The following is an 18,496-nucleotide window of genomic DNA, read 5'->3' on the forward strand; positions in this document are numbered from 1 at the left end:
ATCAAGTCCATTTGATGCCACATGTAACGTAGGATTTACTATAAATCAGAAGGAAGAAAATGCTATAATGTGGAGGGTTGGGGGATCAGGATCTACTGCACAAGTTTAACTATGGACTGAGGTTGGAAATCTCAGACACTGGTCGCCGTTTTCCCCAGCAGTCAAGAAAATATGGTACTGCCAGAGGCAAAAGTCTTTAGGCTGAGTCCTGTAACAAGCTCTCTCTGAAACTCTGACGCTGAAGATCGAGCAGATGATGTGCACCCCTGCACATGGATGGGCCTCATAGGTTTGTCGCATGTACATCATTTTCTGTGAACAGGAGCACCAGCTCTTCAAGTACACAGAGATCAGTTGTTCGTACACATTTACACCCAGTAACTGCCACGCATAACTGTTGCTAATATATGACCTGTATAGAATGAGAAGTAATTGATAGAATATATGAAATATGATCAACACTTGATAAAATCATTTTCAATGATAATTCAAATTAGGATACATACAACCTGTGATGCTACAGTGAATTCCTTTTTACATGACATAGCTGATCGCTCTGAATTGGACAGTGATACAGATGTAAGCTACACATTATTAACAATGCACTGAGACATTTTGATGGTGCAACCAGATTTATAAAATGACTTGTTTGTAACTAGCTGGTTGTTTTTCAGACCTCAGGGAGGACTTTACAAATAGCTGACACAACCCAAACCTCCTCTCTGAATATGAGGTGTCAAGCCAGTGGAGCCTCATTAAACTGCTCCTTATGCGTGAAGTAGGCTGACTTCCAATTTGTAACCATCAGTTTGAAGGATGAATGATGACTTTCTCTCCTCCAGTTTTATCTCTCTTTGCCCCGGTCCCTCCGTGCCCTACAGTGACACTGTGTTGCCTTCCTCAGCCCCACACACTTTTATTGCTGAGAGCATTAACATAGCCAGTAGCCCTGCTACCTCCATGTCGGCTTGGATCACAGCACTCTGCCACAAGCACGTGGATGCTCTCTCCCATTGTTAGTCTGGCCTCATGATGAGAATCCATTTTCCTTGATGCCATTGTCTGACCTTAAGCTGATGAGTATATTCCACTAACTGCTGCTTCTTAGTCAAAAGAGAATTAGCCTTGACCCCAGCCCTCAGTCTTTGATTTGTAAATCCTTCCCAAGACACTTATTTCACAGGTTATATTATTCAATTCAGAGGATCCAGTTGGGAATTTCAATCAATTAGTAAATAATGCTTCTGTTTGAGGAATATGACATAACCACTGTGTAAGAATTTTCCAAAAATACAATTGAAACACCTTCTACTATCTTCAAGAAAACACTCAAAAAGCACTGCTAACACACTCCCTGGAGGGCCATTTCAGTGGAGTGGTGAAACGATGCCTACTCCATCAGTCATCCTGCGGCAAGTCCAGGGAGGGGCCGACAGAATGGTATAGAGCTCCTCAATACCAAATGCCAGGCACGGTCGAAAAGAGGAGCACCCAGATGATTGGGTTTATTAAAAGCTTTCTTGTCCCGTGCCACAGCCTGCTGATTGATCTCCTTTGACGTGTCCTTTTACCCTGTGTCACATTAATAAACTACGTCTCTGCTGAGAGACTGACAGACTGCCTCCTCCTCCGAGAAACAGAGAGGGAGAGGAAGAGGAAGAAAGATGGGAAGACGACAGAGACAGAGGAGACTGGGAGATGGAGTTGATGCAGACACAGATAAAAGCATTAGCATTGAAATAAAGAAAGAAAGTCTATCACAGTAAAAGGAAAAGAAGGAAGACCAACAAAAGGGGAGGTTCATTATATTGATATCAAACGTTTGCCGTGACGTTATGTCATGGATGTATTATATGAATTGGAGACTGAAGGCAAAAATGGCGCCTATTCTGTCCAATGCGAACTGCTCACTTGGCACATATGCCACAAAAGTTTCTGGTGCCCAGGGTAGGTCCAGGTTATGTGATCCATTGAGTAAGCGCAATAGTGTTCACCCCACCATGTCTCTGGTGCTACAATGGTGACATCATCCAGCAGAAAAATTACTTTTACAAATGTTTAACAAAGATTAAACCCCCATGATATAAATGTATACAATATAAAGAGTAATGATTTACCTTGTTTATAGATGTAGGTGCCTATTTTGTAATGGTGGCCTATGGGAAATATGGTTTCTGAGGGAACTTTTGTTGTAATACCACATGTGGCCGCTGGGAAAAATGTAAAGCAAGGCTGAGCGTCGGTTTGGTAACACTTCCATTTTGTGTAAGACACACAAAACATTGAAGTGAGGAGGCATTTTGCAATTTTTATGTGTCCGAGTAATTTTTATGCTGCTGTTGTGATGAGGCATTTCTTAATCAAACACTTACAAAAGAGGAAGACAAGAGCTTTAATTTTAGTTCAGCTTTTCAGTTTCTAGCTAAAGACATGCGGTAGCTAGTGTAAAACCTTTGTCAGGAGGTCAAAAGAAATGATTTTTCAGTTATGATACATTTTTTGTTTTGTTAAGAAAACATTGTTGTATTGGCACATTTACATATTTATCATGATCATGTCTCATTTGAAGTTAAATTCTTAATGAGTCATTATAAGGCGATGGCTTTGATAAAAGATAGAATTTTTTCAACACTGTAAATTCCTTCATTTTACTTATCATTACAGAGGACGATGAACAAATAGTCATGGTTCACATTCATGATTTAAACAAATAGACATTACAAGGAGCCTTGGTGAGTATTATAGAGATGGTGATTCTATTCTTTTTAAAACGTATTTGATGTCTCTGGCTTAAAACACTAAAAAGATACAAATGTCTTTTAAAAGTAACACTTTTTTACTGAAATCCTACTGATAACTATAGCGACCACAAGCCCCACATATTGTGACAACCAACAGCCTTAGACAGGCTAAGAGTGTATTTGATGGTTTATAACTTGCTGTTACAAAAAGTTGTAAGAATTAAAGGGACATCCATTTCTACCCAAGACATTAAGCTTTCCTCTAATGTAAGAATGTCTCTCCGTTGATTCACAGCAAGGAGTCAAAATATTCATCACATTCATCACAACAGCAGGATCTATTGTCATGACATTACATAATTCTCCGATTCCAAGGCTCAACTCATTCGGCAAGCTTTTATGTTCTCCTTCTATTCAGTATTCTCGTGTGAAACATACATGCCGCACTGGCAGCTGAGACTGGAACAGCGTGAGGGTTTCCTTCTGGCCATTTTACACAGGATAACGTTGGCTGTTCTTCTCGCTAATGCTGCCTCATGACTTCCAAGTAGAATCAGTCAGTGCCAACAAAAGAAAACAACAAAAATGTAAGAAATGTTTGCGCTGCAGGAGCAACCCTGGTGCAGAGGACTGGAAGCAAACAAGTGCTTATCAGTAACCCTGAGAGTAGACGAGGCGATGCTATATTCACTAATGTCCTTCCTTTAAAAACTTAAGTGGAGCTTAGGTGTATAGAAAGAAAGAGCTCAGAGCTGTTACACTGTGAGATGTAGTAAACCACAGACAGATTACGAGGATACATTCTCAGTATCTACAAATAAAGCAACTCAATGATGGAAACCAGAGAGTCGTATGATGCATTTTCCATCTGAAGCCAGTACTCTGTCACCTCTATCAGCTGTCACCTGACACTCTTAACACACATCCAGCTGATCATAAAAGCACTGATCACACTGTAGAGCCATTAGCAATAATTATTGACAGCCATAAACACAATTGACGTAAGACTGGAGCAACTTCAAATTACTTATGGATGAACTGTGAATGGCTTCTTGCTGATTGCACTGTCTGCTGTTTTACCAGACTCCTCAGATACTCTGATAAGATTTAACAGGCTCTTGAATGCAATTTGTCACACTGGAGAAAAACTATACGCAGAGAAATCTGCCTCTCCACATAAAAATATATGAATTATAATATCTGCATTTTCCTGTTACAACATACGTTATGCACCGCTGTATCGGTGGCAAGCCACATGAAAAACATCTTGTATCTATAATGAGCAATATTAACAAAATGTTGGGGTTACGTTTTAATCAAGTTGGTCCAGAAGTTCGTCATTATTTATATTTTTGGGTTGAAATGACATTATTCTACCAATATGATCACCTAACACCACACCTTCTATCCTATTCTCTCACACTCAAACAAGCTTTATTGGCATACATTTTAATGTTACAATGCCAAAGTTAAATTTTGTAAGTGGCACAGAGTAACTTTACCTTGAATATTATGTTTAAAAAATAAGACATAATGGAAAAATAATCCCAAAGCGACAAATACTTTAAAGAGTAACATCCTTTAGAGCACATGTGAACTAACACTGTAGTCTCTTGTAGCACTGCGCATGCTCAGTTCATTGCTAAGGAAGAAAGGGGAAAATGTCTTTGACGAGGTGAGCACCGCGACCAGGCCTTTTGTGTTTTAAATTCATGAAATCTAATCATATGTCGTTTCCACGTGCTATTGTACGATGTATAGATCGCGTTCAGTATTCCACTCTGATGTTTTAGGTCTGCCTGCTATCGTTTCCTTGTTTTAATCGAGACTAATGGCATCGGCTAATGCTAGCTAGCTGAATTGTATGTCGTAAGCTAACAGATTGGCACTAGCCAGTTAGCTTAGCAGCACGTAGCTGTGGCCACAACACAAGTTTATCAACTGTTTACTGGTGGTTTGCTAGCCACGTGTTTCAGCTTGGTTCCTGAACATTGTATCGATGTGTATCCCTTATATTAACTAACTAGCTGGCTACTAGTTTTACCATCCAAATGTCGCAGTTACGCACAGGTAACGTTACTCGGTGCTGCTAAGGCTAACGCTAGCTAGGGCTGAACGTTACAGGAGTGGAGCCACTAGTGGGGAAAAAAAACAAAACAACGAGGGTTGAGTAAATATTATTTTGTGTCCAGCTTTTTACCGGCGCCCACCCAGCTGTCTCAGGACCAGCTGGAGGCAGAGGAGAGGCTACGGGCCCAGAAGTCCTACTCCACCGCCCTGGTATCGTCCCGCAGAGAGCCCCCTCCGTACGGACACAGAAAAGGCTGGGTGCCACGCACACTTGAGGTAAATCAGTTTATTTGCTCATCAGGTATTTCAAACACTGTAAAACACAATACTGTTGGGGTGGATTGTGTCCTTGTTTAGTTTAGTATGGGATATTGTCTGGTGTCCCACATCTGGATGGCTGGATACTCCATGCAGAGGATGCATTGCAATAGAGCGATGCAGATTAATCAACACCAAGTCCATCTTCTCATACTTCTATGTCAAATCTGTGTTTGTGCAGGACTTTGGAGATGGAGGAGCTTTCCCAGAGATTCACGTGGCCCAGTTTCCTCTGGACATGGGTAGAAAGAAGAAGACATCCAATGCCCTGGCGGTGCAGGTGGATGCAGAAGGGAAGATCAAATATGATGCCATTGCCAGACAAGGACAGGGCAAAGAGAAGGTATACTGGGAAATCACTGCTTCAGCAGCGTTCAGCCTACGTACCCTCGTACACATACATGAAGTGATGTGACAGTCATTGGCAAAACAATCCTTCGCTTATCGCTTCCTTGTGTGACTACGAAATAAGTCTTCATTTGCTTTGTTTGTTTATTATTTAAAATTATCTCTCCTGTTTCATTGTTGCAGGTGATCTTCAGTAAATACACAGACCTTCTCCCAAAGGAAGTTTTGAGTGAAGACACTCCAGAACTACAGAAACCTGATGAGGAGGCTATAAAAGAGGTAAGTCATGCTGCAGCGTGTATGTATGGAAAGTTTGTAATTAGGTTAGATTTGACTACTTAAAGCTCATATAGCACTTTTCACCAGTTGACAACCTTTTTTTTGTTTTTACTGTAGCTTTACCAAGTTGATTAAGAGCGCTACAAAGTTACCATCTAAACATGGTTGTCATTGTGCTTCCTTTGTAGCTGACAGAGAAGACCCGTTCTGCCCTTGAGAAGCAGGTGTCTCAAAAGATCGCTGCTGCCATGCCTGTAAGAGCTGCAGACAAACAAGCTCCCGCACAGTACATCAGGTATGTAATAGAATTTTAAAAGTTTTCAACCACAGAAAGTCAATAGGGAGAGAAGGATTGCTTTGCGACTATAAGTTCATATTATGCTACTTTAGCATCTTGTGGGATCGAAGGTAGTGATGAGAAAGATTCCCAGTGATGACATAAGGTGTTACAAAACACCTAAGCGCCTACTGTTTCATTCATTTGAACTGTTTTCTCTCTTGTTAGGTTTTTTGGATGTGGGTGAAAGTAGAAGTTTAATGCATACTAACATTTCTTCCTCTTTGTGTCTCCCCAAGATACACCCCGTCCCAGCAGGGGGTGGCCTTTAATTCGGGGGCCAAACAGAGGGTGATCCGCATGGTGGAAATGCAGAAAGACCCAATGGAACCTCCACGTTTCAAGTAAGCAAACATGTCCTACACATGAGTGTTTGTGGCTGTTTTGGTTATTTTTTTTCGTCTGAAGTGTGCACATTTCATAGTTTTGATGACGTTAACTTGTCTATCTGAGTTTAGGCCAAAGTAATAGCCAAATGAAAGCCAAGTGACTAGCCTGATCTGATTTTTAAAAGACGCATTAAATAATTTAAACCCATTTGCAAGATTTTGGTTGGATGTGATTCATTACTTATGATATGAAGTTCTCTCCTGAGTCAGGTTCCCTTGAAAAACCTCATTAATAATTCTAGTGTAGATTGCACATTTCCCCTTTTGATATATTTAGATGTCTAAAGTTGCCTCCATTATATAAAGATCTTGCTTTTACAAAGAAGTAATTTTTGACCAGGCTGTTAGGTCATAATTTGTTGTAACTGTAGTCAGTGTTTGTTCATCAGAACCTGTGTTTTCATCCCACGCCCTGAGTCTGAAGAAGATGATGAAGACATTTGATGCCTGTAATTGTATGTTTCAGGATCAACAAAAAGATTCCTCGAGGACCTCCCTCTCCCCCAGCCCCCGTCATGCATTCTCCAAGCAGAAAGGTACAGCTGGCTGAAATGTTCTGCTTTTCAGTGCTTTCACGTTAAATTGAAAAATCAAAATGACATTGCTTGCCAAAAAATGTTATATTTGACAGACGTTCCCTCTTTTTGATAGATGACCGTCAAGGAGCAGCAGGAGTGGAAGATTCCACCATGCATCTCCAACTGGAAGAACGCTAAGGTACACTGGCACCACTACAATTAACATGAACTCTTTCGCTTTTTTTGTAGTTCTTAATGTCACACACATTGTTAGTGGGACATGTAGGCATGCTTGTTTCGCAGGCTTTTTGTTTAGCTTTTGATACACTGCATAAATTCTAGATTTTGTCATGGTTATTCCTGTGTCCTTTCCTTATTTTTTTTCTTCCCTGCTCATTTCTTTCTCGCGGTGTGTGTAATGTATTTCAGGGCTACACCATTCCTCTTGACAAACGTCTGGCTGCTGACGGCAGGGGGCTGCAAACAGTTCACATCAATGAAAACTTTGCCAAGCTGGCCGAGGCGCTCTACATCGCTGATAGAAAGGTACTGGTCGATTGAGGATTGTTGCATCGCCTAAAATATGGACCTTTTATTTTTAAACCCATATTTGAATTGTATATTGAAAAGCCATTTGTCTCGACAGGCCAGAGAGGCAGTGGAGATGAGAGCCCAGGTAGAGAAGAAGATGGCACAGAAGGAGAAGGAAAAGAAGGAGGAGAAACTGAGGGAACTGGCCCAAATGGCAAGAGACCGCAGGGCGGGGATCAAAAGTCACGGGGACAAAGGTATGTCCTGAAGATATGGTTTCTTATTTTTTTAAGCATGTGTGATTTTTCTGAGCGAGTGGAGCAGACTTTGTTGTCAGTGTTGTTGCCAGTTCCAAATCTGGAGCATGAGTAGCATAAGTGATGACAACATTTTTCACCCTGCCAGTGTTGACAGGACCAGTAAGCTGTGAAATGATGTTTCTGCCTCTCTACTGATAATTCAAACACTTTTTGAGAAGAAACGTCAGCACCACATGTACATTCATTTTTGAATGACCATTTAGATGCATGACATGGAATCAGAATCCAATCTGAATTTAGATTTTTGTCATCTGTTAGCAGTGTTTTTGTCTTGCAAGTTTACTACAGTTTTTACTGATGATTTCCCTTCACTTAATCTGTCTCCTGTTGTGTATCAACCCCCCTGCCTCACATTTCTACCATTCCTTTACTATCACTTCCATTATCCCTCACATCAACTACAACCCGCCCCACCTTCATCTTCTCATTTCTCTATCCATCTGTCTCTCTCCCTGTTCCCATGGTTCCCTTCACCTCTGCACTTCCACTGCACCATTTCAAATAATCTGTCCCCACTCCTCTCCTCATATGGTTTTTATTCCTGTTTGTTTCTTTACACCCCCTTCTCCTTCTTTCCATCCATCCATCTCCACCCATCTCACGCGGCAGGTGGCGAGGACGGCGAGGCCAGGGAGCGTGACGAGATCCGCCATGACAGAAGGAAAGAGAGACAGCACGACAGGAACATTTCCAGGGCTGCTCCTGATAAGAGGTGCTGGACACGCACTTTAAACACACTGCATGTGAACTCACCCACCCCTCCTCTCCATATATATATTTATATATATATATGTACACACACACATACAGCCACACAGATGCACTGCTCACTGCTGAATCATTCATGGGGCCAGCAGTAATACTGAATAAACGCAGCAGGAACCAGCAGAGTACTCAGGCAGTAGTCCCTGTCTGCAGTGATCCACAGACTGTTTGTGCATGTGAGATCACGTTTGTGCGTGAAGTGTCAGGTTGTCAATTGATGAAATTGTGGGTCCCTGGAGGAGTGGAGGGATTGAAATTCAGAGGAGAGCTCATTACAATCACAATTCCAGCTGTCAGAAAGCAGAAACCTTGTTATCTTAAAATTACCTTTCACTTAACTTTGAAGGGGCTTTTTGTTGAAGGACAGGCTCGATGTTGAAGTCACAGAGAACTCCAAACAAACTTTCATTTTTTATAACAAACATATATTTCGACATAGATGAAAAGCTTAATGGCAAAATCACAGTACTTTTTAGAAATATGATTTTTATAAGATACCTCATGTTATACCCATATGCATACGTAAAAATCTCGTAATATTGCGTTGTATATATTACAGTTTGGTGTGTATGTATATATTTTTGGATATACTTTCTTGCAAGTTTCCAGCAGTTCTTTTTCCTATGATCATGTCATGTTATTGGTGCGTGTGTCATTTGTTTTTGATGTGAATCCTCGCTAAACCTCACACACTGTTCTGTCTCAGGTCGAAGCTGCAGAGAGACCAGGACAGGGACATCAGCGAGCTCATCGCTCTGGGCGTGCCGAACCCTCGTTCTTCCAGTGAGGCCCAATACGACCAGAGGCTCTTCAATCAGAGCAAGGTTAGAATCGTATCTAATTTACTGCATCAATGTAGACTTGAATTACTTGTGTTGACGAGACAAACAAAAATCAATATGCTACAACAGTTTTATGCATATTTCCTCTCTTTGTCTCCAGGGTATGGACAGTGGTTTTGCCGGTGGTGAGGACGAGACGTACAACGTGTACGATCAGCCATTCCGCAATGGCAGAGACATGGCGTCAAACATCTACCGGCCCAGCAAGAACATAGACAAGGACGCCTACACAGATGACTTTGACAAACTCATGCAGAACAACAGGTATGATGGATGACTTTGTTTTTGTTAAATCTTCAATTACACATTATACATTTAGACACAGGTCATCTATTACACAGGGACAACTGTGTTATAGCATCTTAATTACACGAGTAGAGATTAGAGTACCTTGTCTTATATTAATGAGGGGGAAGCATTTTGCAGAAGTGTTACGGTACCACTTAGATCAGATTATTAGCTTAACTGGCAACAGGACTTTAGAAAAAACAGGTAAAACATTAGTTTTAAAATAAATGTTCCCTAAAATTATTTCACAACACACACTGGATCCCAGACTGAATTGCTGAAGTTTCAAACGTTCTGTTATAATTACAGAAAATAGCAATAAAAGCCTGAATGATTTCGAGGTCATTCTGGCTTTATTTTGAAGCAGTAGGCAAGCGCGCACATGATGTCCCAGCAGGAGCCCTTGTCCTTGGGGCAGCAGTGCCACACTCCACTAGCCGAGCATAGCCTGTCCCATATGTTTAGTCACCAGCTTGTCATTGTCCTCTAGGAACGTTTGGGTGGCTGCAGGGTGTTACACCACTGTGCAAAATATAGAAAAGAAACTTAAACAAATTCCCTCAGATATAAAAACACAAGTTCCTCTGAATACTGAATAGTCCTGTATTTCTTTTCACTGAAAGTGTTTTGAACAAGAAGTAATTTGCTAACAGTTAGCTTGTAGTTTCAGCACTTTGTACTCTTTCTTGCTTTGAAGACCTTCAAACCAGTGCGAGAGTCTTTTTTTTCCCAGCCGGTTTAAGGATCTTCTCTTCTTCTCCTGTCCACCATCAGGTTTGTTCCAGACAAAGAGTTCTCAGGTGCCGACCATGGCCAGAGGCCGGAGGGGCCTGTCCAGTTTGAGGAGGATCCCTTCGGTCTGGACAAGTTCTTGGAGGAGGCCAAGCAGCACGGAGGCTCCAAGAGGCCTTCGACCAGCAGCCGCTCAAAGGACGACTACCACGACAAGAAACGCAGGAAGGAGTGAGAGCGCCCAGGGACTGGGTCCATGTAGGGCGTGTCACAGGATGGGGAGGCAGTCTGCATCCTCTCAGTGGCTGACAGATGTTTTAGTATACTCAAGTCTCTATCAGGAATGATTTGTTTTACTTTTAGTGTGAGAGAAGGTGAAAGATGCTTTTTTTTCTCCTTTTTTTACATTTGTTTTTTTTTTTTTACTCTGCTCTATTTGGAATAAGTTGGGCATCCAGAGTCATGCTGAATATTATGCGAGTGAACAGGTTGCACACAGAGCAAACGGAGCTAAACTGTCAGATGTGTGTGATCGGCCTCTGAATCTGAAAACGTCTCTATGTGCTGGGCAGCAAACGTCATTTTAGATGTGGATGGTGATATTCTGGCCCTTCAAACCTTGAAATGTGTAAATGTTTAGATTGTAGTTATTGTTTTTCTTTCTCTTCACATGTGTACAGAGTAAATCCAACAGAAAGCCAGCAGGAAGTATTCATATTTCACATGTCCCAAGCTTTGAGTTTTCGTCTACTGTGTTCTATTTAAGCCCCCGGTGTACTTGTTAGCACAGGTAAAGCTCACATGTGATGGCAGATATGTACAGCCGTATAAACATGTCTGTAATATGTAAAGCAAACCAGCTTTATAATTCTTGTACATTACTACCAATGGAATAAATTTCATATAGTGTGTAAATGGTATGAATGTGTTTGTTCTGTGTGGTATGTAGAAATGAAAACGCTTTTTTCAGTTCAGTTCTCAATCTAAACTTTTACGACATAGTGGGGAGTTGTGTAATTGTCATAGTTTACTTGTAGATTTTCCCGTATTTAAGCACTTCCAAAAGTAATGATTGTAATGATGACTCATTTAAATAGATGATTAAATGCCCAAAATATATTTTGAGAAACTATCTATTATAAAGTCTGAATAGTCACTTTTTTTATAAAATCAGAAATGGGCTCCGTATTTATGTGATGATTAGAACAAAACTGGTTCCATTAATTACAATTAATTATGACTTATGCAGCCTGACAGTTTTATTTTCCCGGGCTTCAGAAAATAATCAACGTGCCATTACACAGCCCAGCAGGCTCACAAATCTCTGCAGAGTGCCATCTTTCACTCACGCCTGAACAGGGCCCTGACAGTTGTTATATGCTCATGATTTATGTTTTCTTCAATCGGCACTGTTTGTATTTATGGGTCCCTGTATTAGTGCAGTGTTCTGCACTTGCATGCTATGTTTTATTGCTGTGCTTTTACCGTCTTAAAAAAAATTATAGACTCAGAACTGTGAAATAAGGAGGAGCTTGACAACCAGAAAGAATCCAAGCCAAATTAAATAGAATTTTATTTATATATCTGAGCTTAGGCAGTGAAATAATTATGAATTCAGATTTTTTTTTTTGTTGCCAGCAATTACTGCCTCGTCCCTAGTTACATCCATTGCTAACTTTTGAATCTATAGTCTTTAAGTTGTGGTTGATTTGTCCACATCTGTGGTCACTGGTGGCAATGTCAAGAATGCCTTAAAAATACAACGCCCTGATTTCAAAACATGGTTGTCAGTTGTCAAATCCCACTTTGAGCTGCTGCTGTGTCAGAAATTGAACAGAGCAGAGGAAGACAAGCAATTGCTGCAATTATACTAATTGTACTAGTACCAATACGTTTTCTATTAAATATGAGTCGAATCGTCATTTAAATGCCATTCACATCCATTCTGTGACTCCACCACTGGCAATACAAACTACTATGTCGAGGAATGACTGATAAATGTAACCACATTTAATGGCTGTAGTTGAGTAAATGCCAGGCACAAACAGTGTCAAAAATTCGGCTTGATATTATGAAAATGTTACGGACTGTAACTTAAAATTCTCCTCTGTCACAGTCTGAGATCAGAGCTGACACAGTCCTCAGCACGGTGAAGCACTCCCTCTACCTCCTGTCTGCCAACTGAGGTACAAGGCTAAAACACATTAAACCTGCACTCAATTACAGCAAAGTGGCTCTGATGTCATTTAACATTGACCTATACCCGTGTGGAGAGGAGCCGACATGCTTAAAAGTCATCCAATTCCTTGGAAGCGTGTGTGTGTGTGGGGGGGGGCATTGGTTTGTCCCTGTCTCACCTCAGCGCCCGAGGAAACAGGCTGAACAACACAGAACCATGACTCTATTGTAGGAGAGGGACTCTGATGTAATTTAACATTGACCTTTATCATGTCGAGAGGCAAATTTTTCATTCCTACCCAGAGCTTTTCCCACTCTCATCTGATTCTGCCCTTTTTTTTTTTTAGCATTGTTCTATTATCTGTACAGTCATGACTCCAATCATTTACACACTGTACTTTTATAGATGCTTGATATGCTCTGTTTTGTAACAATGGTGTGAAAGGCGGGCATGAATAAACGGACGGATGGACAGTCGCTCTGCTGCCAGTGTGAGGTGATTTGAGGACAGGGAGGGGTTTATTGTTCAGGCCTGTTATGAGTGTCAGTGTGAAGGAATCAATCTGACATGTTCCAGCTTACTGTAACGGACTCATGAGGGGAATAAAGGCTGTTGTGTTTGGTTTTGGTTTCGCATTTATGCTGAATGAAAAAAGTCCTTGCAACAGACAAAATGTTTGAAAATGACAAAAATGTGAAGAAAAAAAAAAATACAAAAGTCATCACAATCAATTCAAGCTTTTCAATCCAGCTCAGTTCCTGTCTCTAAACAACAGAAAAGATGTGCTCCCCTCACCCGCCATTTGTGCTTGGGCCACTGCTGAATGTTGAGGACAGCTTGATAATAGGTCTCCACTCAGCCCTTGTCTGCCTTTATGAATGTGCACAGAGGAAGATGAATGAGATTCGTATTCATGAAGGTAGGAGGAAATTGGTTCCATGGCATCACTTTTGTGTGCTGCTTGATGTAAACAGTGAACATATTGTGTTGGGCCATAATGGAATCCTCAGGTTGCAGACAGGGGCCGTGATGGATAGCTCCTTATCTGTGCTCCACACAGAAACAAACCCAGAAATAATAAACAATATTGAGTTGTTGCAGCGCGTCTTTCCACTCTTTGGACTTGGCGGAAGGTAGCTTGGTTTGTTTTGTGATGCCTTTTGTGATATTTCTCTCCCCTTCCTCCCCTCGGTGGCAGTAAAGCAATACGTTTGGTGATCAATGTCTCCACTGCTACTGTTGACCTGTCGAAGACGGTGGCCAGGGAGAGATCTTATCTCACTCCGTGAGATTTGCTTTTCTCTTCTAGTATTTGAAGGCTGCAGGCAGCTGTAACAGAGGCAGCCTTTTTGTTTTGTTGAAGAAACACACCCACATCCACAGAAAACAATGGCCCTGTTTCCTCTCTGCCAGTGTTCTTCATCCATATGGACAGATGAGTCATTTTACTACCAAAAAGAGCAAACAATTCTTCTCTCTATTGGCTGAAATGTTAAGAAATGTTGCACAGCTCACCACACCCAAATAGCGATGTCAAAATAAGCTGTCACAGGCTAATGGATCAGTAATCGGGTAACTGCTCACTCATTGGTTCATGAGTCACAGTTTTAAAGCCTCAGGTTTCACATTTCCGTCATTTCGGTGTTGTCGCAGTGTTGTGGAGCCCTAAGTGAGCCTGCTTCTGATCGGTTAGATTTAGGCATGACCCATAAGTTAATCAACAAGATAGTCCTATCTATTTTACTCTAAATGGGACCATAATTTACAAAAGGAAGATCATGCTGTGATGATGAAGACTTGAAACTAGCAATTGAGACCATAAACTCATCAGGAACACGGCTTCAGATAAGCCCTAATGTTGCAGCTGTTTGCTAACACGTTAGCCATCGACTTTATTTAGTGATAATATGTAAATGTGGGTACAGCTTGTTTCCTGCCCCCAAGACTTAACATGTATCATATAAAAAATTCATGTAGTAATTGATTTGTGGAAAAAAATGAATTTATATACTTAACATTTATATGCAGCAACATTTATTTATTTATTTAAAATCATGGCTTACATTATGCTCCAGCTGTGTAAGAGTCTACTGAAAACATCCTTTGCATCTTGCAATCTGCAGATTCCTTTCAGGCTCAGTCATAACTAATTATTTATATATGCACTCTCATTCATATTATGAATTTATATCCTGAATACGGTATACAATGCCACACTCACCACTACACCTGAGCTACCTGCCTTTCCTCTGTCACTCACTCCCTTTCTTATCATTAGTTCCTCATCTGTGCATATGTAGGCCAGAATTCACTCATCATTATACCAACAGTCTAGAGTCAGACAGAGTCTACTGCTCACTGGAAAAATGGTCCGCCTGTCAATCTGTCCGTCCTGTACGCCTCACCTGAATCCTGGAGAGCGGGATTCATCCTCTCCTCAGTGACTCCCGCTATAATCTATTATGGTGGGAAGACTTAGACAGGCGTAGCAATCTCTAATGGTTGTGTCAGTCAGAAATCAGCCTACCACACTCACACACACACACACACACACCCCAACGGCAGGGGCCCGCCCAACCATGGTGGGAGTGCACATCGTCTGCTCTGGCATTTACTGTGACAGGAACTGATTGACGCCTTACCCTAATGTCTTCATCTGGGCGAGAGAGAGAGAGAGAGAGAGAGTGTGGTCTGAATGGAGACATGCGGTGGCAGAGTTGGATGTAGTTCTCTTATGCTGATTATATAAGAAAGTATCATCTGGTGTCATACAATCTTTTATCCACACTGCACGTGTTTCAGTTATTCCCACATTCACTTGCCATTTGCAAAATGTCAAAAGCCGTGTTCTCCTTGACACTTTGCCCTCACATGTTTGTTAGAAACACTGATTGTAGGAATTATCAGCGAGCAGAATGGGACCTTGATTGTAATGTGACTTGCACTTGCTCTGTTTGTGCACGAGTGTAATTCCCAGCAGTGAGTACGCTCGTTTATACTCATTTATGTGGTTACTTGTGTACTATTGTGATTTCATCATTTGTTATCCACCACATTTAGACGCCACTGAAGTATGAGAAATGGCTGCTTGCCTAGACATCCTCTCTGGCAGTGTTGGGTCTTAATAGGCTGTCGGGGGAATAGGAGGAGAGAGTGATTCTCCTGATGATTTCATTAGATGACATCAAAGCAGGGAAATTGCAGCAGAGAGCGGGAATAGATCTTCGGTGAATAGGAAATCACCTGTCATTTGAATGATACTGTAAGAACATCAGCAGTGACATGTAACCTTGTCAGTGGAGACACAGTAATTATGATGTTTTTCTCAGTAGGGATATTATGTTGGTGCATCACGTAAAGCTGGATAACCACAGTCATAGATAGCCAATATCTACTTTATGATGCAGTGGGGAGGAAGAAAAACAGTTAATTACAGATCCTCAGACCAATATGAATCGTACACGAATCGTTTTTGCTCCTAAATCTGTGTAAATACAGGTGTTCAGTCATCCAGGTCATGTACAGGACTGGATTATAAGATGCTAATGTGCCCCCGAGAAAGAAAATGCTGTGAGGCTTGCACAAAAGAATATTTAAGTGGAAATGAAGTTTGAATTTCCTCAAATTTCTCTGCAAGGAATTAAAACTCTAATTACTCTGCAGCTATTGTGCATGTTTTTCCAATTTTTTAAGAGGATAAACTCATTTTGGGACTCAAGCCTTGAGCTGCTAGGTTTGCTCAGCTAAACAGAGAGTGAATGTTGGACTTTAGTATTCAGCAAATTCATCAGCGGGTCACCTGCCTGTGTTGCCACTGAGGGTAAAGTGATATTACAAACTTCTTTAGTGCCTGTGAAACTCGGTAAAAGTCCACTGTAGCTGGCGAGTAAAGCAACACCTTGACTCTGTGTTGTGTCTAATGGTGCAGATGAATGATGGACATGAGGCTTGCTGCCATTGCTGTGCTTCCCATAATTGATTGCCTTGCTAGAAACAGAATATATGTTCTGTATCTTACAAACAGGCAAAGTTTCCCAATCACCAGTGGAGTTTACCTACTAACAGAGGGCGCTTGTGATCCAGTAAACCTACATGATTACATGGATTTATGGAGTTATGCATCATGGTAAATGATTGCAAGTGTGATGTACTACTCAAACTCTGCTACACCTACTGACTAAGATATTGCACCAATAAAACTACACTAGACATCCTCAGTCTGAACCAAAAATTCAGTCTACATTTTTTTTTCTGTACTAACAATTTTGACCAAATAAGTGCACGTCAAAACCCACATCAAAGTTGTCTAAACTCGTTTCTTAATCAGTTCAACTTTTACATCAGACATTGGGTAAACCACCCCCAGAAATAATGAATTTGCTATTGCTCTTATTCCAATTCAATTTGCATTTTATCGAATCAGTCAACCCGGTGCCCTCAGAGTTGGGAGTCTTAAACCCCCGTTGTTAATTCAGCCTTGATCGTGTGATATGCTGCAGTCATTAAACGAAGGAAAGTGTGTTGTTAAGATTATCTAAGAGATAATGCTACATCGATTCCGTGTCACTTCATCAGAACTCAGAAAGACTTTTTAATTATAGGTGAAATGTCTTTAGGCTGTACCTGTGGGTCCAACCGCTTTGTTTACATGCTAGCTGGTGCATTATTATTGCACATGGCTCTTCGACGAACAGGCACATAATAATTGCCAGCAGGTTGTCAAGGTCACACGGAGAACTTATAAAATGCTTATTCATTTTAAGTCAGCACGATTTTCACTGTCTCATCAGGAGGAATTCCAATCATTATTAAAGCTCCTTGCAGTGTCTGTATCAATAAGAGCAGATCCTCTTTCCTTTTAACCCTGACTCTGATCCTATTAAAGCTGGATCCTTATCACCTTTATCAGGTTTGGAATGGATGGCAGCTTAACTGCCTTTGTGCATGTTGGCAAGAGCTGGCCGGACTAATGTTTCATTATTCCACATTCAAGGTTACAACCTTGAGAGGAAACAAGAGGGAAGGGCTTGAAAATTGATTAGAAAATCAAATCATCAGATGTTATCGTCATTGTCTTAATCATGGATGTCACACCCCAGGAACACTGAGCTGCACACCAATGCCACCAAACACTAAACCACAACCCACGGCACCAGCTTAACCCCTCTGACTGTAGGTCTGTTAGCAGACAGGCTTCGGCCTTTGTGTGGCCCAACAGTGCCATCTAGGAGGTGGAAAGTAGGAGTAAGTTTATGGAACTGTAGAGCTGATGTTACTTTTTAAGAGTCTGCACAGCATTTGCATCTCCATGTGAAAAACAAAAACACCCCGCATCCAAACAAACACATGCAAATAGCGGAAGGAGGAAGGGGTATTTTAATGCTGCCATATGAGTGACGTGTTATACCAACAATCACCCCTTATCTGACACACACACAGATGTATCGGGGACTGTGCTGATAGGCACGTTTCACCTGACCATATCTGCCAAACAGGAAAAAGAACAGGAAGTACAACCTGGAGGTGTGCTGCAAAATCCTGGTTGTGACTCCAGGAAACTCCTATTGTTATTGCATTCTTCTCCCCCTCCCCATGTACCTGAAATAGGATAAACTGGCAGCTCTTTGCCCTGTAGGACACCATGACGTTAAGGGGAAATACTGAAATAAATTCAAGAAGTATGCGGAACAAATTTTATTTGTCACTTTAACAAGATATGGGACTTTTCAGGTGCTCTTAGATGGAAAATGATGTGTAAGCACCCTGATGGGCTTCAGATAAAATCACTGGACCACAGCTTATCAGTGACATATTATAAACTGTTTTTTCATGTTAATCG

The 18,496-nt window shown here is 41.2% G+C and overlaps 1 protein-coding gene across 1 annotated transcript; it reads left to right on the top strand.

Annotated features, from left to right (window-relative positions):
• The first annotated feature begins 4,351 nt into the window (after positions 1 to 4,351).
• snw1 (SNW domain containing 1) lies at positions 4,352 to 11,398 on the top strand. Its single transcript, XM_070849684.1, has 14 exons — positions 4,352 to 4,416; positions 4,934 to 5,087; positions 5,311 to 5,472; positions 5,661 to 5,756; positions 5,945 to 6,051; positions 6,333 to 6,437; positions 6,949 to 7,018; positions 7,134 to 7,199; positions 7,430 to 7,546; positions 7,647 to 7,788; positions 8,461 to 8,563; positions 9,323 to 9,440; positions 9,559 to 9,722; positions 10,521 to 11,398. Exons 1-14 carry the CDS (start codon positions 4,403 to 4,405, stop codon positions 10,711 to 10,713), a joined length of 1,611 nt encoding a protein of 536 aa, XP_070705785.1. The 5' UTR covers positions 4,352 to 4,402; the 3' UTR covers positions 10,714 to 11,398.
• Positions 11,399 to 18,496: the final 7,098 nt, after the last annotated feature.

This window comes from Pempheris klunzingeri, chromosome 18, assembly GCF_042242105.1.
Source record: "Pempheris klunzingeri isolate RE-2024b chromosome 18, fPemKlu1.hap1, whole genome shotgun sequence".
NCBI classification, from domain to species: domain Eukaryota; kingdom Metazoa; phylum Chordata; class Actinopteri; order Acropomatiformes; family Pempheridae; genus Pempheris; species Pempheris klunzingeri.

Coding starts and splice junctions, on each gene's coding strand:
- snw1 (XM_070849684.1), top strand. Junction 9,441..9,558: donor GGCTCTTCAATCAGAGCAAG/GTTAGAATCGTA, acceptor CTTTGTCTCCAG/GGTATGGACAGTGGTTTTGC. Junction 9,723..10,520: donor AAACTCATGCAGAACAACAG/GTATGATGGATG, acceptor GTCCACCATCAG/GTTTGTTCCAGACAAAGAGT.